Genomic DNA, 27,514 nt, shown 5'->3' on the forward strand with positions numbered 1-27,514 from the left:
AGACTATCACAAGGGAATTCCTTAAAGCCGCATTTTATTTATTTATTACAGTTGCTCTTATGGCAGAGAAATCACTTCTTGAAAAATCCCTTTCAGATTTCAGCATCTTTAGTGGGTCTATACAGAAGATACAGGGGATTGTGGTTGCTATGCAACTATTAAGCTGTTACTTTGTGAAGTCCACAAAATGATGTGGCAAACAGTCATTGGCCTGCTGTGTTAACATATCGAACTAACAAACTTTGATGCTGATGGGAATGTTTCATTTACTGTTTTTTCAAGCCTAAAAAATGTAAGTTCAGTGATAAGACGGAGGTTATCTCCCTAATCTTGCAATAGGACAACTCTGGGATCAGAAGGTTAGGAGGAGAAAACACTACTGAACAATATATATTGTTACTCAGATGTATTTCACATTCACCGTAAGGTTTATATTTAAGCATGAGCTTTTAAAAAATGTTATGGGCTCAGCACAAAAAACACAAACCAAATTAAGTGCCAAACATTAGGGGAGAAGTGTCAAAATAATTTGAAAAGTTTTCCACAGCACAAAGACACCCCCCACCTTCCAAATAAGAGTGAAATGCTGTGAAAATGGCATGACACTACACAGTTTGCTTATAAGACCCTGAATTATGGAGCAAAAAGGACCTACGTATCGCACTCCAAAAAGGGAACTGTTAACACAAGATGCGGGCTGTAAGTAAAGTGCATGAGAGGAAGCCTGCTCAGCTAAATGAAGTAGACTGAAAAAGGTAAGTAGTGAGGTCATTCACCAGAGCGGCAGCAGGCACGGAAACCACACTGCAAGTTCTGGCATCCACTGGCGGTTTCAGCGTGAGGACCTGTGTAAAGACAGAACAAATGTGAAAGGAAGAAACGGGGAACACATTCATTTGGGACATTTATATGTACATACATGCACATTTCCACTGAAAGTTTTTAGTTTTATTTTTAATAGAATTAGATTTTACATTGGCAACAATGTTCAGCTTTCAACCCTCATGTAGTTGCACCAATAGCTTTAGATTAATGAAACCATTAGTAAAAATACACTTAAGATGGTAGTCCTCATTGGTAGAAACATAAACATCAAGCCTCAGTATCATGACTGTACAAATACCTCCAATTTGCGCAAAATGTTATTGCAAAATCAGAGACACAACTGATGTGCCCTAAAAGTTTTTTTCCTGAAGGCAAAATGACATTTCTCTTTTTACCCTCCTCACTCATTGTCTTTTTCTGAACCCCCTCATTTTCTTCTAAATCTATTATTATTATTTATTTATTTACTTTATTTATATACCGCTGTTCTCAGCCCTTAGGCGACGCACAGCGGTTAACAACAGGAGCAGCAAAAATTCAATGCTAACAACAACACGATATTTAAAACAATTGACATCTCTGCCTATGAACCCACCAGGAGTTTGAGATCTTCCGGGGAGACCCTGCTCTCGATCCCGCCTGCTTCTCAAGCTCGGCTGGCGGGGACGAGAGATAGGGCCTTCTCGGTGGTGGCTCCTCGGCTGTGGAACGTCCTTCCTACGGACATTAGACTAGCACCATCTCTAATGGTATTCCGCAAAAAGGTGAAGACCTGGATGTTTGTGCAGGCGTTTGAGTAATTTAGTGCAATCTGGTAATGGAACATAGGAATGGAACAATGGACGACAAACCTGGACTACGCTTGGATGATGAGAAGATTGGGTACGGTTGTTTTTTGTAATAATTGTGCATTGTAATTGCTTATTGGTAATTTATGGATAATGTGTTAAGTCAATTGTTATATGTTGTATGGAACCACTGCTGTTTCTACTGTTTTTACTGTTTGTGAACCGCTGTGAGTCGCCTTCGGGCTTGAGATACAGCGGTATATAAGCAAAGTAAATAAATAAATAATAAATCATAGACACATTATACAGTTAACAACAATAACCATTCACTGGCGTCTCATAACTAAAAACATGATCCAAATTCGTCATCCATTGTTCCATTCCTATATTCATTACACTCATTGCACTATCTATTCAAACGCCTGTTCAAATAACCAGGTTTTCACTTTTCATCAGTGTAGAATATCTGCATATAGAAACAATATAAAGAATGTTCTTTCACACTGATCACTTTATCTTCTTTGGACTGCTCCCAAATCTGTTATGGTGAGACTGATTATTCATTCCCAAATGAAAACTCGTGCTTTCTAGCATCATGGCCACTTCAGAAGAGTGAAAGTTACTAAGATTGACCAGTCGCAAAATGGCACAGCAGAAGCAAAGAATCATGAAAACACATAATCCCATAATGAGCTGACAATAACTGACATTTCTGTTGATGAAGATGGAAGTAAGGGACTAAAAGACACACCCGAACCCTACAAGTGCTTTGCCTAGTACTTCTCCATTCTTTTTGTCTTCTTCATTCCCTCTATGCTTTCCTCTCCCTCTCAAATTCGGCATGCGACCATCTACTGCATTCCTCACTTCTGAACTCTATTGCCTTGCTCTTTATTCAAGTCACATTCCACACATGCAGAGCTAATAGGGTTTTTGCGAGGGGTGGGGGGGTAGGTACTTAAATGTTTTGCCACAATTTTGCCTCTTCACAGTGCTGAGTATGCTGTGATATCTCAACAAGGTGTAGTATAAGATATGGAAACAATTACATTAAATCTATTTAAATTCCAGGTTATACTTTAAAAACCTATGGAAAACTCAAAAGGGAGATTTAATACCTCTGCAAAAGCACTGTAAATGACAGCACACATTATGCCTTATTTATTTATCTCTGAAATATTCTGCAAAGACTTATGGCAAGATTGGTGTAATCATGATTCAAATGAATCGGTAAGAAATGCTGAGTCTGAACTGTGTTCTGATTACACTTCAATTACAGTGTTACCAAGATTAAGAAAATCTAGGAAATGGCAACATAATTACTTGATACTACAGATACTGTGTAGTAAAGCACGAGAAAGTACTGACAGAGACATTTTCTAATCATTTTCAAAAAAGAAATGAAAAAACAGACAACTAAAGTCCATGTTACCATGGTAAAAGTCCCTACTATTGTAGTCAAAAGGACTATTTTTTGTAAACTAAAGACTCAATCAAGTGCAGGCATTTTTCTGATCCAGAAAGATTATGAAAGGAAAGTACGTGGGGATAAATCAAATTTGTACATTAATTTAAATTGTCCCTCACTGTAAAACTACCATGACGGCTGACAAACAAGGTCTCAATTTAATAAACCATCAACAAACCTCGGGATGGTAATAAATGTCAGATTTCAACATTCACAAGATAAAAGCTTGTGAAAATAAGAGAGAATTATATTTGTCTGGTCTCAAGAAGACCTTAAAGAAAATGCCAGAAAAGAATCCGGCATCACCTCCTGGACTAAGAATCCAAAGAGCAAAAGAAACAAAGACACATCATGCCTTCAAACCCAAGTTAGATGGCATGGTCACATGATCTCTCAATGGCTTTTCATTCCACTGCCTACTGAAGACATCACTTTAAAAATCTACAGTCTAAGGAGGATGAAGGTGAGTGATTTTATTCTCATAATCCCTGATGAAAAACACCACCACTTCCAATAGTTAAAGGATTCCCGCAAATAATATAATACTTATGCCAAGCAGTATGCACAATCTATGACATGATGATGTAGTCTTTCATGCAAGTCCATGATGCACATGAAAGGAATTTAAATGGGATGGTGGCAACAATAAAAAGAGAGCTGGTAGGAAGGGTACATGGAAATTCATGTGGCTACATGATAAAGTCCCAGATAAAGTCCTAGAAAGCTTAGGATCAAAATATATGATCATTTTCTGCCATACGACTCTGCTCAAATCCCCAAATACATCCTCAAATACATCGCTCTGATATTTTCTGAGATTAAGTAGATTAATCAAACGTTTAGAGGGGCAAAGGCATACTGGATCTGGAGCAAGCTACCATCTTGGATTCAGACTTCATGTTTCTATTTGGGAAAGCCTGCACTCCCTCATCTCTTAATACTTGTACCTGGGAAACAGGGAACTAAAAGCATCTAACAAAAAGCATTGGATCACTCAAATAGAAGAGGTGTGTATGTGGACAACAGAAGCACACAGAAACATAAGTGACTGAATAGACTGTACTTCTGCCAAAATGTAGATATTGGACCTTTAACCTCCATACAATCTTTTCAGGGAAGTAGAAAGATGACCAAGTACCACAAGACTTCAAAGTAAAAGTAACATACTAAGGCCCCTTCTACACTGCCATCTAAATTCCAGAGTATCTGCTTTGAACTTGATTATATGGCAGTATAGACTAATATAAAACTTTAGACTTGGGTCACCTTAATTCTGAAATGACTTGAAGGCACACAACAACAATCCTATCTAACGTGAGTATCTCATCAACCAAAAGCAGGCCCACACTTCCCATTGAAATACTGGTAAGTTTATGTTGGTGAAAAATGGTTCTTCATTTAATATGTTGTATTAATCTTTCATACAAGTTTTTTGCACTACAAATACAGTATGTGCAGGTTGCATAGGAATTTGTTCGTGTTTTTTCAACTATAGTCTGCCCCCCACCCCAACAGTCTGCAGGACTGTGAACAGACCCTCTGCTTAAAAAGCTTGAGGACCCCTGTTGTTAACCCATCTTAGGATTCCAAGGCCATAACATCAAATTAAAAAACAAGATTTCGCAACACTATTTGATAACAACCCCCCAAAAATGCATGTGATTATAAACAAAAATCTGGTTTTAAAAATCAGCAACACCCTACAGCATTGTCTATATAGCTTCAGATTCCTTGTGAAATATCCAGTTCAGCTGGATGCTCAGGGAGACTCCTTGAAAGCATCTGCATAGTATAATACAGCTGGACAAAAAGGTTTGCAAACACCACACCCTCATTCAATGCATTGTCTGTCAAAAATTAACAAGTAGCAGCACAGACAAATGATTAATACAACGCTCACTTACAATTCTAGTGAGCGTGTATAGATTTCAACTTTTTTGACTTTCTATAGTGTATAATTTAACTGTTTTTCCACATCAGTGTTGTAATGGGTAGGGGAGCTGTGTGGTACTTTTATTTTAATTGCTATATATTATACTTTCATACTATTTGAATTCTGATATTTTAGTAGGATAGCATACGTAATAGTGTATGTTTTTTTTCCACCATGAAGTTTAGCTGAAGTTGATGTGTTCCTAGGCATCACTTCTTTTAAAGAAATTTGGTGCCAGAGTAAGAAATAATATGGAAAGAATGGTGATATGTTTCAGCACCATAAAAATGTTTGAACAAAGTTCAGCAAACTTTTTATTCAACACTGACAATATGCACATATAAAATGAAACCACCAGATCAGATAAGCTTTGCAGATGTAAACAAAAACATGTTGAACTTTCTAGAAACTATCTGAATGATCTTCCCAAGGATGCTCATGCTCATCAATCTACACGTTCTGTTCACCCATGCTCAGTAACACATTATGGAGGCGGCTACTGTAGGACAGCAATGGGGGAATCTCATTCTTTCCCAGCTCAAACTGGTATAATTTATTGCAGACATACTGCTGACAGCAAAAGTCTGTATTTCTCCTATCCCCTTCTTTACTTTTCTCCTACAGTTAAAAAAAACTTCCAACTAGACACGGAACAAAGATGAAAAAGGGTGTCTAGATGAAGATAAAAGGAAGCTTCTTTTTTAGAAGGTTTCTTAAATGAGATCTGCCTAGTAAGGTTCCATGAGATTGATGAAAGTCCTTGAACGAATTGTGGTAGGAGGTATTTTTTTCTTCTTCTGAGTAGTAAGTATAATAGTTTTATACAGCATATTCCAGAAACCTGAAAATTATTTCAAAGGTTCTTCCAGGGTAAAAAGATTGAGAAAGAAAGAAAATACTTTGTTTTAAATTATGCTGTAAAGCCACCTTGAATCATATGTCAAGAGAAATGTATGACAAGTAAAGTAATTAAAAGATGCTCGACAGGTATTGTCAAGACATATGGGACCAGCGGAAGCAATCTGCCAACAATTAGGATACTTCTTATCATGTTTCTAAAGAAACGTACAAAATGAGGGATGCAGAAACAGCTTTCAAATCAAGAGAAATTATGCTAAACATTCAAATAGCCATCCTTATTGGCTTTGAATACACAATTAACATCTAAGACGTGACTTAGGCACAATTTCAAGATACAGAATTAGATTCGGAACATTACACAGAAATTCATGTAATGGCCCTTGATTCCAACCAATGTTACAAGAACATACAGCTGTATTCCCATCTCCATTCCTAGTGCTATATCTTGGAGAAAAGCATGTTTCCTTCTCAAAATTGTGATAAGATTACCAGAAAGAATAAGGATGGAGTAGCAGCATTTCTGGATGATACCTTTACAGAAGTCAAGGGCTAGATAACAACTGAAAATAGTACTTTCAACACATGGTAGCTTAGATTATGGGCAGCAGAGGGCATTAGCTTGTGCTGGCCCTTCATTATGAGTAAATAGGGCCAATATTAAAATCAGAAGCAGGAATTCCTCTCAAGGTACCACTACATGAACCATACAGTACTTACATTTTAAAAGCAGACAGCATGGAAGGAGTTATCCTTTATAGCAAGTCTTCACAACATATTTTTAAAGATGGTGACCAGCAAAATTGTGGCCAGTGAATTAAACATCAGCCAAAGGTAAAATATTTTTTTTCATAACTAATGTGTGTTATCTACATATATATTAAATGGGAGTATCAAATTTTGGAAAGGTACAATGCTTTATACTTGAAAAATTAAGACAGGCAGTCCCTTGCATTTATCATATGAAGTAGAAGAGGCACATGACAAGGCAGTCAGGAAGGCACTGTCCATTGCACAATATTAACACAAATCAGCCAGGTCTGTTTGACACTGGCAAGGCATCACTTTTTTGTGGAGGAAGATCAAGGAGGAGCTGTGTAACAAGCTATTTTTTTCATTTGTGAGATATATTTTCTCTGCCCCATCAACACTAAAATTCTCAGAGTGGTACTAGTAGGGCTGTTGCTTTCCTACAATCTCATTACCCAACATTAAAAATTTGAATAACTACTTCAATACTTCAAATTAAAGTATCCACTAACGGCAACCTATGGAAAAAGCTGAATTTTCTTATCTTTTAAGAAACTGAAATAAGACGTCTAAAATTATATGAATACTAACTAGTTAAGTACATAAATATTCAGAAGCACTAAGGAAACTCAAGAGTTTTAAGTAACAATATACTCAACAACACTGAATAATAGACTGCTTGAATGAAAGATATAACACAACCAAGATATCCCTTCCTGAGGAAAGAGCCACCATATGTTTTGTTAGAAGCAACACTCTGATCATCAAAAGCAGGTACACTAAGAGGATTATCATGGACCATGGCTTATATTTTGTAGGTCCAGCCACAAATCCAAGCCTAATAGGATTTCAGCTTCATACATTAACATGAGTTCTACATATATTGTCATGCTAAAATCAAGTCAGCAAATTACCAATAAAATGTTCAAATTTGGCCTTTATACTATAGAAGACACTTCTAAAGCACTCTGGAGAAAAATAACTATCTATGACACAATTTTCCCATTTCAAATCAGATTATTTGGATGGGAGGCCACCAAGGAATATCAGGTGCTGCAGGTTATATTTTAAAGGATGGAACAGTTAAAACTACCTCTTTCCCTCAAACCCTGTTGAAATTCATGGAGTTGCCATAAATCATCAAGTTACTTCACACCTGCATTTGCTGTATTAATTCTATTTGTATACATCATTATGAGAAAAAAGTGGTGGAACACACACACCAAGTATTTAACTGTGCAAACAAATATTTAAAGAAAAATAAAGTTAAACAATTTAAAGGATAAAATAAAGGAAAATTTAAAGTTTAAAGAAGCAAATTAAAAAAGGCAGGACATTAAAATAAATAAAATAGATGTATAAAAGAATATTTTATTCAAAAAGACATTACCGTTAATGTTGTCACAGTAGTAAAAGTGTTCGTGATTTAGAGAAGGGCACACCGAGACCAAATCTTGCAGGCCTGCACCACTTACAGTCAGGCAACCAGAGAGATTGAGGTGTTCTAGGTGAGGAAGTCCACCTCCCAGAGTCAACATCCTAGGAATAGAAAGAAAAATCACTTTTAAGACTATATCAGGAACCGGACAGTCATTGAAAAATCTTTGTTATGATCATAAGATAGATAGATAAATAGATAGATAGATAGATATATTGTAAGCTGCTCTGAGTCCCCTTCAGGGTGAGAAGGGAGGCATATAAATGCCGCAAATAAATAAATAAATAAATAAATAAATAAATAAGACCATCAGTCCCTTTGAGCTTCTCAGAACCAAGCTTTACTACTTTGCAAAAAGCCTTTCCCCACTTGAAATCACCAAATGAATTTTGGTACTGCTGAAACAGCAAGTTAACAAAAGAATTGGCAGACTAGATTTTGAGCCTGGATTTTTTTTTAAAAAAAAAAGCAGAATGTGCTTCAAATGGAGCTACACACCTGAGACCACTGTCTGTTATCTGATAACATCCTGATAGACTGAGGAACTGAAGACCTCGTGCTGTCTCTTGGTCTGATTTTGCACTCCTGAAGTGTGCCAAGTCCTTCTCCTCTGACAGCCTACTAGTCCTTTGTGCATGTTTAGGCAGTGCAGAGGATCCAGGGAGTGTCTGAATAGTCCTTAACGCTGTTCCCGCACAACAAAATGAATGACCACAATAGGTCAATGCAGCAGGACAATGCTGCTGCCAGCAGATGCTAGTCCTTAATCCAAAAATGTCTTTTCTGCAGCATGTTGCAGGACAAGTAAAGCTAGATGCTGGTTCTACCACGCAAACTCTCTCCATATTTTTCTGTTTCCATTCTGCAGCATCTTCAATATCTGCCAGATCTTCTGCATCCAACATCCATATATAGGCAGAGCTGAGGCTATCTGATCCGACAGATGAGCTCCAATGGCTTTCATTTCCTTCTCCCTTAATGTCATTGTCATTTGTAATATCATGCAAGCCACAGTTCTCTTTGTTGGCCTGCAAGGTAATGTTGTTGCTTTTCCACACCGTTTTTCCATTCCGGTTTCGGCCATTTTTCTGAGATCCTGCTTCAAGGGACAGAATTCCCAAGGCTCTGGAGATCTTTCTTACTGCCACATCTGTAATTCTTTCACATCCAGAGAGATCAAGATGCCGCAGATTCTGGCAGCAGCCAACCCAAGACCAACTGAAACAAACATTCAAGTCTTTATTAAATAGTATTCAGCTTCAATACCAGGCAGCATGTCTAAACTTTTATCCTAAAGTTGGCATATAGCAAATCTATGAATACTACTCACCACGCAAATCAGAAAACACAAATGTGTATCATAGAAGAAAATGGGATTACATTAACACACTAACAGTGTTAGTCTGAATATTCGTGACATCACAAGAAGCTGGCTCAAATGTAATTCTGTCGAAGCCCTCATAAGAAAAAAAAAACATTGCTAAAAGCAAAGTTACCATGCTTGCAACACGGTATAGCATGTTCTGTATAGCATTTTAGCTGCAACACTTTATCAATCACCATCTTTGGTTATTCAAACTATGGCTGAAAGGACCTGCAATCCATCAGCGTTACCCACTCTATTTCAGGTAATGCAAATTTTAAAAATTTGCTTCTCTCATAGGTCCAAGACTAAATAACATTACCCTTTCCTTTAGTTCTTTCTTTTCTTTACAGACTAAATAAGTAAGTTGCCAATCAAACTGGACAAAGTTTCATCCTACTGAATCTTCTGTAAAGTTTTTACACAACTGACACTTGTAACAGAGTACTAAATGTGGTATAAAATGCAATCAATAAAAGTGTGAATTTCAAGTTGAACATCCACATATTTTTTTATCAACAATTATTTTAAAGAATATGGATGCTCCATTTCAGTAAAGCATTAAGCACAAATTATCATAGCAGATATTTACCATTCTAAATACTCTTAGTCTGATTCATAAACACACAAACCAGTGAGACACAAGCCAGAAGCCTGTGATCAAAGGAACACAGGCACAATGATGATATTTGGAGCACTCAGAGCACTGCATATTCGCATTTAAAATTATATTACTGTTATATTCCCCAATCTGTAGGCAGACTATAACCTTGACCAACTGTCTAAATACAAGGTTCTTTTTACTTGCTATTGTACTGTTTTGTAAACAACAACACCTTCCCCCACACACATGAAATGAAATTATATTGAACACACACAAATGAAATTACCAACCTTTCAAAAGCAGAATCAGAAATATCAGTTTGAGTGAGATCAAGATATTCCAAGTTTGGACAAAGTTCTAAGATCTGCCTGACCTATTGTTTAGAAAGAAAAGTCAGATTAAAGGGGCTGCATTACAAAAAGGAATCAAGCCATATGTAGTTATTTTAGTATACTATATTGATATCTTTAGATTTTCTTCTTCTGTCTTGAGTGCCAACTAAGAAAGACAAACAGCACGAATTTTGAAATAAAATACATCTCACACAGTATCACTCTTTACAGATTGCACAGACTCACTCAGTATGTATACTGTACCATTTTGTTAGATATGGCTGAGCTATAGGCCAGCACAATTGTTTTCACTGAGTTGCCTACGCGTGGCAGAACATGATGAATTAAACCTTGGAGTAAGTCTTTCTCCTTCTGAATAATGCTGATAGAGAGTGATTCTTCTGCATTTTCCTCTATAAAGAAATCAAAAGACAAGTTCAAGAGCAAAACAATCACATATATTTACAGGAGCTGCCCATATATAGTAACTCCATTTTAAAAATACATACATGATTGGTCAACGTTCGTATTAATGAAGTTATTAAAATCTTACAATCTAATAAGCAGCCTTGGTTGAAAAGATCAAATTCCAGATGTAAAAAGGGGTGATTTGCTGGGGTGATTCCAGATCACTGTTTATACTGATAGAGAAGATGGAAATGCAGTAAAACAATATCTAAAGAGACATTTAATCCACACACTCCTGCACTAATATATTTAACATGAGGCAAACAGGCAAGAATGAGCTGAAGTATATTTTGGAATTATTCAGTTAAACCTTTCATCCTTCTGTGTGGTCAAGATTTCAAGGATTTCATCTTATTTATTATTTATTTATTTCTTGCATTTATTGACCGCCCCTCTCAGCCCGAGGGCGACTCGGGGCGGTGAACAACAACAGAGAAGACAGTGTACAGTGCGTCAAGACGATACAAAACCAGACAAATACAACATAACATATACTTATACTAAAAATCCGCTTCGTCAAGTCCTGGGGTCATAGCCAAATTCGTAGTCCTAGTTCAATCCAATGTCATTCAAATACAACTCAATTGAAGGCCTGCTCGAAGAGCCATGTTTTCAGGCCCCTACGGAAGGCCATCAAGGAGGGCGCCTGTCTAACTTCAGCAGGGAGGGTGTTCCACAGCCGGGGGGCCACCACCGAGAAGGCCCGCTCCCTCGTCCCCGCCAGACGTGCCTGTGAGGCAGGTGGGACCGAGAGAAGGGCCTCCCCGGAAGATCTCAAGGCCCTCGTGGGCTCGTAGGCCGAGATGCGGTCTGCAAGGTATTTTGGGCCGGAACCGTTTAGGGCTTTGTAGGATAACACCAGCACCTTAAATTGGGCCCGGTAGCAGATCGGCAGCCAGTGGAGCTGGGACAGCAGGGGCGTAGTATGCTCTCTGTGTCCAGCTCCCGTTAACAACATGGCTGCCGCGCGCTGGACTAGCTGAAGCTTCCGGACCGTCTTCAAGGGCAGCCCCACGTAGAGAGCGTTGCAGTAGTCGAGGCGGGATGTGACCAAAGCGTGTACCACCGTGGCCAAGTCAGACCTCCCAAGATACGGGCGCAGCTGGCGCACGAGCCTAAGCTGTGCAAATGCTCCCCTGGTCACCGCTGAAACCTGAGGCTCCAGGCTCAGCGATGAGTCCAGGGTCACACCCAAGCTGCGAACCTGCGCCTTCAAGGGGAGTGCGACCCCGTCCAGCACAGGCTGTAACCCTATACCCTGTTCGGCCTTGCGATCTTCACTTTTCAGAACACATGGGCCCTTTGAAAATAGCTGCCAGAAAGGGTTTACGAATGGATTAAACTCATGCTGGATAAGGTAGTTGACATCCAGGTTCCATATCATGTAGGCTATATTAACATCAGCATTTTGAACTGTGCTTAGTGGTGGTCTAGTAGCTAATGCACCAGTCTGAGAATTGGCAAAATATGTGAATGATAGTAGTCCAGACTGGAGGTTATGTCAGTACAGACAACCATCAGGGGAAAATATTCAATTTTTTAAAAAAATGTTTCATAAACTCAATTAGTCTCATTGAATGTATGTAAATATAGTATTAGACAAGGCAATAATGGAGATGCCCAAAGGAAGATCTTTAAACTAGGTTAAGGTAGATTAATGCATAACTATAGCATTTCACTGGATGTGTGGAATTACTGTATTAACCATTTTCAGTAGCGTTTTGCCTTACATTTAAGAAAATAATGTAATGCTGTAACAATATTATGGCAAGTATTCTAATAAAAAGTCTAGCTATACATTTCATTATCCTTTGAGTTCAGTTCAAATACAGACAGGTCTGTTTATCGGTTAGTCTATTGACTATATCAACAATAACAGACAAAAACAAAGATACACAGAGAAATAGACGCTAATCACTATCTTTAAACTCCTGCAATAATTAACTAAAATGAATTAAAACACAATAAAACTTGATTAAACAATATGTTTGGTAAAATGGGATTATACTGCAAGAGGGGGAATAAAGTGATGAGTGTAAAAGAATCAGTTGGGAGAATTTAGTTCGTCATGACAAGGGATCCCATTTTATGAGATAAAGAGATCTCTCGGGGGGGGGGGGGCTTTTATAATGAATTTGGCTTGAAGGTGTCTAATTCAAATATATATAGACACCTCTGAGACTATAATTTTATATACACAGAGAATATAATTACTTATGTAAAATATTTGTGATAAACAACTTCACACTGCATCGGCTGTAATTTACCAGAAGAAAACCATTAATGACTATAGCCAGGCTCTGCTTTGGTGTAAGTCTTGTGCACCAGCCTTAGATTGAATATACTAAGATAGTGAAAGGAAGTTCATGACGTTGTTCAACCTGTTCCTCCATTATGAAGAATGATGCATTCATATTCCCAGACTTTCTTTCAGGGGAAATGCAATGCTATGCAAATCACGTATCTCCCAAATATATTGATTCAGATTTAGTTTACTGCCATTCACCGCTATCCCAGACCCTGTTTCAACACCCCCATATCTAATGAACAGAGGAAAGTATATTGACAACATCCTTCTCACATTCTGGATGCCTTGATTTAGGTGTTCGATGGAGATGCTGAGCAGCATGGGATAAAAATGACCAGAGAGACAAAATGGTCAACAGATGGAGTAGGAATTCCCCAGCACTATTTCAGTTCGTCTTATAAGAGTGCATATATGATTGCATTGAGAAATCCTGATTACCAATCTTTACAGTGGGTTGTGAAAACAAGCCACAATCCCTGAAAAGCAACACTTCGGTTCATGAGAGACAAAAGCTAGTTTTGCAGAGAACAAACTACTGAGGACAGATAAACTTTATACTTTAGTTTACCAGACTCATCTATATCTGCATCTTCATCCCATTCCTGAAAAGCACGACTTTCATCTTTTCTATTCTTTACCCATTCTTCATCAGGCTCTGTGTCAAGGTCACCTGGTGGGCCGCTGGACCAGTCTCCTGATTAGGCAATGATAAAGAAATTGTTAAAAAAAAAATCAGGTTTGGGGTCAGTCACCAGCATGAGTGAGTAAGAGGTTTGTAAAGAAACAAAATGGTAAGCACAGAAGTTGCTAGGAACACTGCATGCATCTTGCCATCTTTAGTCCCTAATGACTGGAAAATGTGGGCATACAGACTTACAGCACCTTAATATATTTTCCAGGTCAGGATCATTTCTGTTGGTTCAATCTTCTGCGGACTATGCTCAGTTAATACATTCCCAGTTGGATTAGCCTGCAGTCTTCTCTTCCTCCATGGAATTTTAAAGGATTACATTTTGTCATCAAGAGATTAAGAGCAAGGTTGCACAGCAAGATGAAAGCAAAGGCGCCAACCTCTTTCCTTATAGCTCAATTATTATTTCATTGTACTCTCTATCTACTATATAGAGAGTTGTGTGCACTTTAGAATTTCCCAGATTAAAATTATGCATTTTCTTTAAATGAGTGCATCTGTATACTGCCATGCTACTAAATATATAGAGCAAAATCCAAACCTATGCTATGCAACCCACATGCTTTCTGAGCTATTCCTTTTGAGAGGTTTATTGATATCTATAATCACTCTATACCAGGCACGGGCAAACTTTCTAACTTGGGGGCTGCATGGTGGGCCAGAGTGAGGTAGGTAGGCCAGGAGGAAGTGGGTTCTCCCCAAGCCCCGGCCTGCCCTTTCCCCTGCATCCTCTTCTCTTTCGGGGGCAGAAAGTAAAGACAGGAAACGTTTGGATCCCAAAAAGGTTGGCTTTGGTCAGGATGAGATGGTGAATGGAAGAGAAAAAGTGTATCCATTAGACCCTGTATTGCATATTCCTGATATAGAATCATAGCGCTGGAAGAGATCCCCTGCCATACAAGAAGACACAATTAAAGCACTCCTGATAGACAGCCTATGCAGAAAAGCCTCCAGAGGAAACTCCACTGCACTCTACTCTAAAATACACACAGACACAAAGGCGAGGGCTACAATCAAATACAAGATATAAGGAAAAAAATCAGCAGGAACTTTCAAGAAGTAGCAATTTATCAAAATAGTTGTCCATGAGAAATTTTTTAAATTAAATAAATTAAAATTAATGTGCCATTTTACAGATGAAATATATGATATTTACAAATCATAATATGTAGCCTTAGAAGTCAAATTATTTTCCCTTCCCCAGCCACCTCCTTTTTATATTAAAAAGTATTGACTGTTCTAATGTAGCACAAATCCTATGTAAAATCATACTACATTATTTTTGACATTAATATTGAAATCTGAAATATATACAGAAAGTCTTTACTTTGCTAAACAACGAATCTCCTCCACTCACCTCTGGCCCAGCGAATAGGGTAAAGATGTTTCCAGAGAAATCCAGTTTTTGCCAGCTGAGACCATTTGGTGTTTACTTGACTACATCGACACAACTCTTGAGGGCTGAGGTAACTAAAAATAGTCAGCATCACCTCAGAAGGAAGATGAATAATATTGCTAGCCTGTCCTGTTTCTTCAGTTTCTGAAATATACATGAATCCATTCAGAAGTGGCTTCACTAGTTTCTTTTTTTCTATTAGAAAGCAAGCATAAGTGTCCTCCACTAAAACTGTAGCAGCAGGATATACTGAACAACCATTACATTTTTAAAAAATCTGTTTGCATAATTCATTCTGGTTTATGGTACTGGCTTTTAATACCTTGTATCCATTTTCAAAAGGATTTTAACAGTCAAGAAATTAAAAAGCCATCTCAAACTATAGTGATACTGGTTTATACAACTGGAAAACTTCATGATACTGAAATACTACTAGCCTCCTAGATATTTCTCTGTAGAACTATTACCTTTTTTTCTACTGAATAGCAGTGCTACAACCTTGCATCAGAAAGTCAAAGTATATTTGGAATTTTAAAAATATACAATCCGAAAGGCAAAGGAAATTTATGCAAAGGGAATGGTGGTCACATTTCTCTAACTATAATGACTTTGAAGAAGAAACCCACTCAAATCACGCTAAGTTTTGTAAACTATGTCTACGCACCATTGCATTCTTTACCAATATTTTCAAAGTAACTTGGTCACAATGGCTACAAATTGATTTCAACTGAAATAGTTCACCTTGATCTGCTTTTTCATCCACAGAATATTTGAAAGCTTTCTGGAGCTCCTCAGCTTGATTCCAGAGACTAATGCCTCTACGAATTTCTGCTGTAGTTTCCTTCTGAGAGCAATGTTGTGCAATTACTTTCTTTTTTATGTCCTTTAATTCTTCGTAAGTGAAATATTCCATCAACATTGGCTGGAAAACCTAAGATGGACAATATGGAGCACTTTTTGAACAATTCTCTCATCATGCTCTTTCCTCCATTTTTATACTGTCAACACATTTTTAAAATTGTTACAGTAATCTGTTTTTCTCTAAGAGATTGCCCCTACAAGATAAACTATAATCTTTTTATACTACATATTCATCAAGCATAATTTTCCCATTTGGACAGTTTGATAAGGGCTTCTCTTAACAAAACTTAATTTTTCTAATATGTGATGACTACTGAAAGCGTTGTGCCATGTTTCTGTGTAAGTCTGATGCACAAAGGAAAAGATGTACAGCCAGACTTATACGTTATGTCAGATATTCAGTCTTATATCTAATTCTCTATCTCAGTTATTCTTAACCTTAATACTGCTTACCTCCTCCTCTTCTTTCATGTGAGGAAGGAAATCCCTGGTAAAAGCTTCCAGCCTCTCCTTTAACTGTTTAGCATAGTTTAGTTGCTCATATTCATTCTGAAAACAATTTATTGTAAAGAAATGCATCAGAGAACCTTTCTATTATTTTAATTTACAGACACTTATATCACATATTATATTATACTAAAGTATGTTTCAATTAATAAACTTCAGTTATTTGTGATCATTAGCAGTGTAAATTTATGCCATCACTATCACCACCAGCTTTCCAATTTACCTAAAATAGGTATCCAGATGTCAGTGTACATACAAGATCTGGATACTGTTGTTCTTATGTTATGATGTTCGTTGTTTGGTTTTATTATTTTAATTATCGAAATGCAATTGTTATTAATCATGCTATATTTCATTCTGTTTTTTGCTGGGCATAATCCCTACATAAGCCACCTCCCCGAATCCCTTCGGGCAGATTGCAGCAGGGTATAAGAATAAAGTTGTTGTTGTCGTTGTTGTTATTTTATCATCTGGGAACATTGCAATAGTGTATGACAACATTTAACTTTTAGAAGCATTTGTGGGATTTATTTCCAAAAAGGTACCAAATCCAAAAAAATTGAAAAAATAGTTATAAGTGGCAGCACATTGCTGGCTATGAGTATTTTGCATAGATAATAGCTATCAAAATGTATCAATTTATTTCAGGGTTTGGAAAATTGCCTTATAGCGCAAAAGAATGCACATCCTAAGCACATTTTTTATTCCTGTAAAATCTGTTCAGATAGATATAGTACCTTTTGGGGGGGGGGGACCTCCAAATTTATGTTTTCTATCCTCAAATAAAACAGCTATTTTTATATGAGCCAATTAAGGTAAATTTAGATTAGGAACAGGAAAATGTGTGGCTGTCAGGGCCATTTTTGTGAACCCCAGGAGTAGAAAATTATTTGACCAAAATTTTCAAAATGGCCTCTAGAAGGTATGGAGGGAATCTCCACAACATTTGGCGAGTCCTCTAGAATCAAAATAACTTTTTAATTTTTTTTTTAAAAAAACCTTTTCTCTCAAAATATCCCCAAATGTGCTCAAAGTCCCAAAGCAAGAGTGAGCATACTCCGGTGGTCTCTAGGAAGTACTTGTAAACAAACAAATGTTTTTTTGCCAGCATGATAGGCAGTGCAGGCCTCAAATATCATCGGGGGTTTGTGGTCTCCTAGCATTCCAAAGTTTCTCACCCCAATTCAGATAAATTTCACCATCTAACTTTAAATGTAAAAGAATTTTATACATATTTTACTGGCATGAGAGATTTGTCTTTTGAAGATGTTTATAGCCTTCATCTTAGTTTCTAAAGCTGTGGGTACAAACATAAGAGTTCATACTTTTTATGGCTCAATTGAATACTTTTATTTAAACTCCTCTTAGGCCAGCAAAATTGAATAAAAGCATAAACCATGAGAACCATATAAAGCAATAATTTTTCATTAAAATTATATATTTGTACAAATAAATTTTGTGTTGTATAGATAAAATACAGAGGTAGAAGATTACAGTCTGTGTTTCTTTAACATAGCCATGTATGTACTATATACTACTATTTAAATCTTCAATCTTTAACAAGCTTTATTATGATCATTATTCATATTCAAAATGATTTCTGAATTGTTATTCACAAGGGAACAACATCCAAAAAAGGAAGTTATGCCTTTTACAGGTATGTCATCATTCACACCCTACCAGAGAAATCCGAGGTCTGACCTAAAATTATGGCTAACTGGTAAATAATAATAATTAAAACACACACACACACACACACACTAAAGTAAGTTGCACTGAACACAGTGGGACTTACTCCCAAGCAGACATTCACAAGACTACACTGCAAAAAACAAACAAACAAACAAAAAACCAAAAAAAACAGAAATATATTAACTCAAATGTAACCAAGTTCAGACCAGATTTTAGGAACAAAGTTTCCCATTATACAACAGAGATAACAAACTCTTTCCTCTAGCAGATTACCTTCACATTCTTCAACCCTTTCTCAAACAGGCTCAGCATCTCTGACAGTTTGTTGTCTGAATGAACATTATACACTGTCCGGCTCCGTTGCTGAAGTAAGCCAATGATGTATTCATTTTCAATCTGCTCGTGCATTTTAAATTCCTTAAAAGTGGCATAAAGGGATTGGAGTAGAGCACGGAAATCATTGTTGTTGGAAAAGTTGGTTTTAGATAGCTGGAGGAAAAGAAAGATATTATTTTTCCTGAAATGTCAACATGCCATCTTCTTGAAAAGCATTTTGGAGCATCTCACTTCAACATCTATTCACACAGTGTCCACTAAGGAGTCCACCATCAGTACGACATGCATCCAACTACAAGCTCCATCTCATGTTTCCTGACGAGAAATATACCAATATAACAATATCTGATACAAAAGTTGAGACATGTCAATTCTGGCTTATAGCCATTAATTGCACCACCTCCCATGAATTTACTTAATCTCTTCATAACAATACTGAACATGGCAGACAAAATTGACCATGAATTCCACTGCCAAATTCTGTGTGTGGGTGACATAGTAAACTGTAATCCACCAGATGCCAGCCACACTTAAGGATTGCATAAAAAACAAAACCTAACTATGAATCTTCAAAAAACGTCTCCTGTAAAAGAAGTCAAGTACACAAAGCTCTGACCACACTGTTGAGCAAGAGGCTTACTGTCAACAAGCTGGTACAAGCTTGTTTGACTGCTCTCACTTGGTTCCTGCCAAGCATGAGCAGCTACAGAGATTGCAATGTTTTTATTTATAGGCATACCATTATTTTATATTTAACCATGTCTCTTGTCCTTTCAATTAAAATATATATGGATTTTTTGATATTTATTTTTTATTTAATAAAGATTAAATTAAATTATGCACCAGTTAGGAAACTGAATGTTTTTTCAGATTCCCCTCCCCCCCCCCCCAAAAAATAAAATTCAAAATCTTCGCTAAAAAAATCCACCATTACTAGCATTAAGTCAATTCCTTGATTAATGACATACAAAAACTATCTCTGGGTAGAAGCAAAATGTTTGTTTCCTTATCAAAAGGAATATCGACATCTCTGGCCCATCCTCTGTTCGGATATCAGCCAGCAAGCCAGCACTTTAAATAAGAAATAGCTTTCTAAGATCTGCAGAGATACTCGCAGGAACACCTCTGCAAACGAGAGTCCAAACATGGCAGGCTAAAACCTAGAACCTCAATCAGTAGCTGATACCAGATGGGAGACTCCCTCCTAGGTACACAGAAGATTGGGCTTCCTGGAAGGCGCTGAACAGACTGCACTCTGACACCACAAGACACAGAGCTAACCTTAAGAAATGGGGCTACAAAGTGGAGTCCATGACATGCAAATGTGGAGAAAAGCAAACCAGAGACCACTTACAATAATGAAGTCTGAACCATGCCACATACACAATGGAGGACCTTCTTACAGCAACACTAGAGGCACTCCAAGTGGTTAGCTTCTGGTCAAAGGACATTTAGCATAATGCAAAGTTTTTAACTTTGTTTGTGTTTTTAAATACATTATAACTGTACCCTCAATTTGCTTCTGACACGATAAATAAATCAATCAATCAAAATAAAATAAACTACATTTACATCACTATTGTACATATGTTGCAACTACATGGCAACAATATCCTTTCCTCCACTGATTCAGCATAGTATGCCATTAATTCATGATTATTCTTCCAAGGTCTGTAGCAGGTACCAAGAATTCAATCCCTGCTACACATTAGAGAACAAAGGGATTATACCTATATTAGCCTATATTCAGGGCACAGCATGAACACTCATTTCTTTACTAAAGAAATGCCATTATAAAATATATATGTTTATATGCCACTTCACTGTATTACCAAAGAAATTCTAACTGCCTAGCACCTGTAAACTAATCCAAATACACAATTGATCTCTGTTTAGTAAGTGAGAAGTTCAATATTCTATATTTAGCTCAGTGAGGCCTGACAAGTGAAGATACAATGAGAATGTTTGGTTATTTACAAAAGAAAATAAAGGTTAAATATAATGATACCTAAAAACTAATTCAAGCTCATAGCCAACATCTGAACTGCATGGTGGACTAAATACAGGAACTATTACAGTAAATGAATTCATAAGAATTAGATCTTAGACAAAAGAAATTACTTATCCAAGTGACACTATGCTGTTTGTGTCATTTATGCCATAATGAGGTTCAGTGAACGAAAATACCACCTGTCTTCCAAAATTTCCCCTCCTAATAACACAAAGTCAATTTCACTTGCCATATACAAATAGCGTTAAGAAGTCTGATAGCATTTACTAAGATCTAAACATTGGCAAATGACAGCCTTTCAGTATATTACACCAACTATCAGAATACTAGAAAATAGATGAGCCTCAAATAAAACACCTTCTCCCACAATATCACAAAGGCTATGCTAAATGTCACCCTCTGACTTTCTCATTCCTGCAATCCTAGGGCTTCTATATAGTCCTGAGGGGAGAAAATAATACCTTCTCCAAAGTCTAAATATCTCTGCAAAACAACATACTAAAGGTCTATTCAATGATTTCTCCATCTCCAGAATACCAAAGTTTTTCCAAACTGTAGATTAACTGAGATTTTAGGGATTAAGTGGCACGTTCTTTAATAATAACTGTGTAAGCCCTACAAAGCACTAATTATAGATTTTCACAGGATGATCAATGACTTGAAGGAAAGAAAATATAATAAAAACAGATTTAAGTTTATAGTACAAGCATAAACTTGTACTATAAACAAGTAATAGAAGTCAACAAGTAGTGTTAATTGTTTGACTACTCTGCTGTTCCAACGAATATATTGTTGGTTTGCAAGATTATAGCTTTTAATACCCAGCAATTTATTCATACTGTGGTTCAACATACACTGTACAAGATCTTTTTAAAAGCCTATTCTCTGTCATGTGTAGACTTTTTACACTTCCCACTGCTCGGGGCTTTGCCTGGCCACCATGCTCACTAGGTAACTCTTTATGCTTTGGGTTTAAGACTCCTGAAAATGAGAAGCTATATATTTCAACCATGCAGTACCAGCAAAATAATATCAACAATGCACAAACCTTCACTACAATGGAAAATGCAGAAAGGACAACATAATATATGAAAAATTGCAAAGTGGATCCAATTGATACAATCTTCTTAGGAAAAAAGAACACAAAGGACAGCACAAACAGGCAAGATTGCACAAGTCTAGTTAGACAGCATAAAGTAATCATACTGACCTACACAAATACTCCCATCTTTTGACTTACTTTATAAGCAACATCCCACACCAACCTCAATGGCGTTAAGTAAATTCAACTGTTCCATGTGACCATTTCTGTCTTAAATAGAAACTATATATTGCAGTCACTGGTTTACTCATCTTAAGTTTGGCTCATAAAGAACATTCAACTTACTTATTACTACTAACAATGGAAATAAAAATACTTATGAAACGAGCATGCAAGAAAGAGAAAGCACGATCTTCCTTACCCCTATCTAGAGACCTCTATACTCCCATTGTTGTGTTAACCTTAGCCTCCAATTTCAGAACGGGGTGTCAGATGGTGGTTACTTCTATGTATTGTTGCTGTATGCCTTCAAGTAATTTCCAGTTTTTGCTCACTCTAATGAAAACCCATCACAGGGGTTTCTGGGGCTAATTGTGTGTGACTTGCCCAAGTTCATTTAGTAGGCATGCCTAGCTGAGTAGATTCAAACTCTAGTCTCTATAATTGCAGTTCAATGCTGAACTAGATTTTAAAAATCCAATGGGCAGTCAATATTTACCCATTCTTCCCCTCCTGTCGATCTTTCAAACTCTTTCAGAGAGTCCCACAAGTCTCTATAGTAGATTTTGAGAACTCAGGAAGGTGCAATCAGTGAAAATAATTTATTTCCCATTTTCTGATGGGAGCCTCTGTGAGCAAACTAAACTTGAAGAGTTTTAAAATAAGTATTTGAAAGATTCTGAAAGTACAGTTATAAAACTGAAAAAAGGAACCTAGAAAATGGGGGGTCAATGGAGATTAATGATACTGTAAATATAGGATTCATATAACCAATACAAGGTTTTGTTTATCCAGTTTGACATTCACATAGGGCCTCATGTACAAACTATATGCCTTCTCAGTATCCTCATCATTTATCCCATTGAAAATTCATCATTAATCATAATTTCAAAGTCTGGGAACACATCTCCCATGAAAATAGGGGTTGTACTGTAGATTTTGTGAAATGAAGTAAAAGAGACAGTCATGCTGCAGGATTGAAAAGGGAGATATTCAAATAAGAACATGAGCAGATCCTTATTTTTGATCATTCCTCATAAACAGTAAATTTAATAAGGATATTTAAACATTCTATACTAAACGTATTCATCACACAATCAAGAGCCTGAAAAAAGAAGCCAAAACAAGACCTATACTTTCCCAAAACAGTGTCCCTTTAGCAACATGTCATTTCCATTGTACCTGAAAGTTAATATTCCTGCAATACGTCTGTTGCTGACTCATGCAGCTCTCTGATTATCTGGAAAAAAAATGCACTGGGACAACTCATGATAATATAACGTCACAACAGTGCAAAGAGAGTTACATGTACACTTAATGTATCAGCAGACCAATCATCCACTGCCTGACTAAGACCAACCATTGTCTCAAAATTCTAGCATCCTCCTACAGCAGTGGTTCTCAACATGTGGGTCACCAGGTGTTTTGGCTTACAACTCCCAGAAACCCCAGCCAGTTTACCAGCTGTTAGGATTTCTGGGAGTTGAAGGCCAAAACATCTGGGAACCCACAGATTGAGAACCACTGTCCTACATAGTATGTGATCCTCACAGGAAACCAGTAAACGAGGGGAGGAGGGGAGGTAACAGGGCAATAAAGTATGTATTACAACATTATTTTGATTCAGGTTGGCAGCATTACAGAGTTTAAAAATCATGCTTATATGAAAATGTATACCAAACACAGCTACAGAATTGACATATAGTGGTAACAGAATGCAAATCAAAACTCATGATTGAAAGTTGACTGTGTAGGCCTGCTGGAAGAGATGAATCTTCAATAGTGTTGTAAATTCGGATTCCTCGTTTAGCTGTCAGATCTCTTCCAGCAGGTTATTCCACAGGTTGTGGTTGTTGTTATTATTATTTTAGTAGCTATTAATATTTTGGAAAGTTAATGTTTGTGCACCAGCTGTGTACATTCCTTGAGATATCAGACCTGCCAGGAATGACACACATCTTAAGTTACATCCCGTTTGGATTATTGTAATGCGCTTGACACATGGATGCCTTTGAAAAATATTCAACTGTTTCAAAGAGCTGAAGCCAGATTGCTAACTGGGGCTGGCCACAAGGGAGCAAACAAGTTTGTCAACAAAGGCCTGCGGTCTTATGCTGTACAGCAATATAAAGAATATGCATACCGTATGTGTGTATAGAATTAAAACCTATCATTACTGTCTAGTAAACGCTGGGACAGTAATGAAAAAAACCATAATATTTTAAAGACGCAAGCAAAAACAGCCCAGTTGATGGCTCCCTGTGTGTCAAGTACTGGAATCTTTTATAATGAGTGATGCTAAGCCAATCCTTTCAAAGAGAAACCAAAAATGCCATCCACAACAGGAAGGGCCAGAATTCTCAAAACAAGTTGAGCAACAAATTTATCTGCGCATCTAATCCACCTACATGTAGTCCCCTTCCACACAGCCATAAAACCTAGAATATCAAGTCAGAAAAGTCCACAATATCTGTTTTGAACTGGGATCCTTTCCACACAGCTGAATAAAATCCCACATTATCTGTTTTGAACTTGAATATATGGCAGTGTGCACTCAGATAACCTACTTCAAATCAGGTATTGTGAGATTTTCTGCCTTGATATTCTGGGTTATATCATCATCAATATTATCATCATCAAAACTTTATTTGTCTCCTGCCCCCTCTCCCCATAGGGACTCAACATTAAATAATAAACAAAGCAAATGGGCAATATAAACAATCAATTATATGACTGTGTGAAAGGGCCCTGGGTTATCTGAGTCCACGTTGCCTTCTTTCGTTGCCACCACCATCACATAAAAGGGGGCCTTCTCAATGTCTGCTCCACAGCTCTGTAACTCCCTTCCAAAAGACATCAGAATGGCCCCCTCCCTACTAACTTTCAGGCTTCAGATAAAAACTTTTATCTGGAAGCAGACCTTCAATGAAAATTAATACAAGCTCGATAGGCGCCATAGTAATATCTGGTGCTGAACATTTCTGTGCAATACCTTATGGACATGTGGAAATTGGAAGGATAATGGCTTCGGTTTATGTTTATTATGTGCTTAACTATACTTAAAGTACTGATTGTATTTCAATCAGTAATGTGTTTTATTACGGTTTAATTGTCTTATTATGTTTTCATTGTTATTACTGACTATGTCAATTTCCTTTTTGTCCTAACATTCCTGTATGTTTTATATCTTGTTGTTAGTTGCTTTGAATCCCCTGTGGGGGAGAAAAGCAGGATGTAAATAAATAAATAATAACAATATATTCCAGTTCAAAGCGGAAAATGTGGATTTTATTTAGCTGTGTGGAAGGGGCTGTAGAGGCCTCCTTTCCTTTCCAGTTATGTCACAAGTGGCTTACAAAGAAGGGGGCTACGCCTAGAAAACCTCAAATGTAAAAGTGACAAAGTGCAAGGTGAAGACTGAAAGGAGGAAGTGTCTTCCAGGGTGAATAACTGCAGCTTGACCCACTTTGGCACCATCCACACACAGCTGAATAAAATCCTACGTTTTTTGCTTTGAACTGAAATATATGGCAGTGTGGACTCAGGGCCCTTCCACAGAGCCTTATAACCCAAAATATCAAGGTAGAAAATCCAACAATATCTGAGTCCATACTGCCATATATTCTAGTTCAAAGCAAAAAAAATAAATATGTGAGATTTTATTCAGCTGTGTAGAAGGGGCCTCAAGGCCCTTGCACACAGCCATATGACCCAGAAAAGCCACAATATCTGCTTTGAAGTTGGTTGTTATAGGGTGCTTCCATGCAGCCCTACATCCCAGAATATCAAGGCAGAAAATCCCACAATATCTGCTTTGAACTGGATTATCTGAGTCCACGCTGTCATATATTCCAGTTCAAAGCAGATATTGTGGGATTTCCTGCCTGGATATTCTGGGTGATATGGCTGCATGCAAGAGCCTTTAAAAGAGTGGGACCCCTTCCTAAATGGTTCTGGCCCAACTTACATATGTGAACGCATCTCCCCTTATGAACCATCTAGGACCTTAAGATCATCTGGGGAGGCCCTGCTCTTGTTACCGCCTTCATCACAAGTAAGTTTGGCGGAGACAAGAGACAGAGCCTTCTCGGCGGTGGCCCCTCAGCTGTGGAACACCCTCCCTATAGATATTATATCAGCCACCTCCCTTTTAACATTCTGGGAAAAAGTGAAGATGTGGCTTGTTGAACATGCGTTTCCAAATGCCGAGTAACTGTCATAGGAAAATGGAATGACGACAATGAGGCCGGACAACATTTTTAACAAGGAGACACTATGAATTTATATTTTATTGAGATGTTTAATTTTTTATTATATGTTATGTTTTAAATTATATTTATGATATTGTAAGCATTGAATTTTACCCTGTTCACCCCCTTGAGTCGCCTATTGGCTGAGAAAGGCGGTATACAAATACAGCAAATAAATAAATAAATAGTTGAATAAAATCCCACATTATTTGAACTGGAATATATGGCAGTATGGACTCAGATAATCCAGTTCAAAGCAGATATTGTGGAATTTTCTGCCTTGATATTCTGAGTTATATGGCTCTGTGGAAGGGTCCTAAGTTTTTGTCATGAAGGGACGCCAGAGGAGTCTTCGCGGAAGTGGATAGATTTAGGGCCCTTCCAGGCAGCCCCTATATCCCAGGATCTCATCTCAGGTTGTTTATCCCAGATTATCTGGCAGTGCGGGCTAATATTGTGGGGTTTTCTGCCTTGATATTCTGGGTTATATGGCTCTGTGGAAGGGTCCTAAATTTTCGTCATGAAGGGAGTGGAAGTGGATAGATTTTGGGCCCTTCCAGGCAGCCCCTATATCCCAGGATCTGATCCCAGGTTGTTTATCCCAGATTATCTGGCAGTGCGGGCGCATATAACCCAGTATAAAGCAGAAAAACTGGTATCAGTTCCTGGGATATAGGACCTGTCTGGAAGGGGCCTTAGAGTCGACGGAGGAAAAGAGGTGAGGAAAGAGGGGTGAGGAAAAGAGGTGAGAGTGAGTCCTGGGATGTCTTGGCGGGGGGAGGGGGGAGCCTTCCCAGAAGAGCGGCTGTTCCGCAAGGCCAGTGGAGGGAGGGGGTGTGATGCTGATGAGGCGCTCAGAGCGGCGCGCGAGGCGGGGACGTCTGCGCAGCCGCCAGTCTCGCCCCTCTCCTCAGATCGCGCGCGCTCGCCGCCCCCTCCCCTCCCCTCTGCTCTCGCGCCCAAACCCTCGCGCGCCAGGCTCCGAACCCTGGCTGATGGAAGCGCGAAGGGCCGGAGGCGTGTCTCGGCGGCCGAGAGGGTTCCGCAGAGCCCCGCCTGGCCGCCCCGCTCTCTTCCCAACCCGGCCTCCGTACCTTGTCGCAGTAGAGCCCCACGAGCTGCTTCATCCGCCAGTGCGGGGCCGTGAAAACATCCACCTCCTCAGGGAAGGGAGCCATCTTCTCTTCCCCATATAGAGGCGCTCGCTCGACGACCGCGGGTCAAACGGCGGCAGGCACGGCCTTCGCCTTGCGCACGCGCGCCGCAGCGGCCGCTCGCGACCCGACGCGGAAGGCGCATGCGCTGGCAGGTTGCTTCACAGGTCACGTGCGAAGCGTAGACCCAAACGAGGCGGAAGAGGCGATTTCCGAGTGC

General features: G+C 38.2%; 1 protein-coding gene across 1 annotated transcript; it reads right to left on the bottom strand.

Moving 5' to 3' along the window:
- Positions 1 to 17: 17 nt before the first annotated feature.
- Positions 18 to 27,421, bottom strand: FBXL5 (F-box and leucine rich repeat protein 5). Its single transcript, XM_060777959.2, has 11 exons — positions 27,235 to 27,421; positions 18,556 to 18,771; positions 16,537 to 16,632; positions 15,964 to 16,153; positions 15,184 to 15,366; positions 13,704 to 13,829; positions 10,624 to 10,772; positions 10,318 to 10,400; positions 8,559 to 9,278; positions 8,013 to 8,161; positions 18 to 845 (listed from the first exon to the last, which is right to left on the bottom strand). Exons 1-11 carry the CDS (start codon positions 27,316 to 27,318, stop codon positions 769 to 771), a joined length of 2,073 nt encoding a protein of 690 aa, XP_060633942.2. The 5' UTR covers positions 27,319 to 27,421; the 3' UTR covers positions 18 to 768.
- Positions 27,422 to 27,514: the final 93 nt, after the last annotated feature.

The sequence above is a fragment of the Anolis sagrei genome, chromosome 5, assembly GCF_037176765.1.
Source record: "Anolis sagrei isolate rAnoSag1 chromosome 5, rAnoSag1.mat, whole genome shotgun sequence".
Taxonomy (NCBI): domain Eukaryota; kingdom Metazoa; phylum Chordata; class Lepidosauria; order Squamata; family Dactyloidae; genus Anolis; species Anolis sagrei.

Excerpts from the sequence above, each read along its gene's own strand:
- FBXL5 (XM_060777959.2), bottom strand. The coding sequence starts at position 27,318 with ATGGCTCCCTTCCCTGAGGAGGTGGATGTTTTCACGGCCCCGCACTGG. Across the intron at positions 16,633-18,555 it reads AAGGGTTGAAGAATGTGAAG|AATGAATATGAGCAACTAAA; the intron begins GTAATCTGCTAG and ends AATTGTTTTCAG. Across the intron at positions 10,401-10,623 it reads CAGCCATATCTAACAAAATG|GTCAGGCAGATCTTAGAACT; the intron begins GTACAGTATACA and ends TCTAAACAATAG.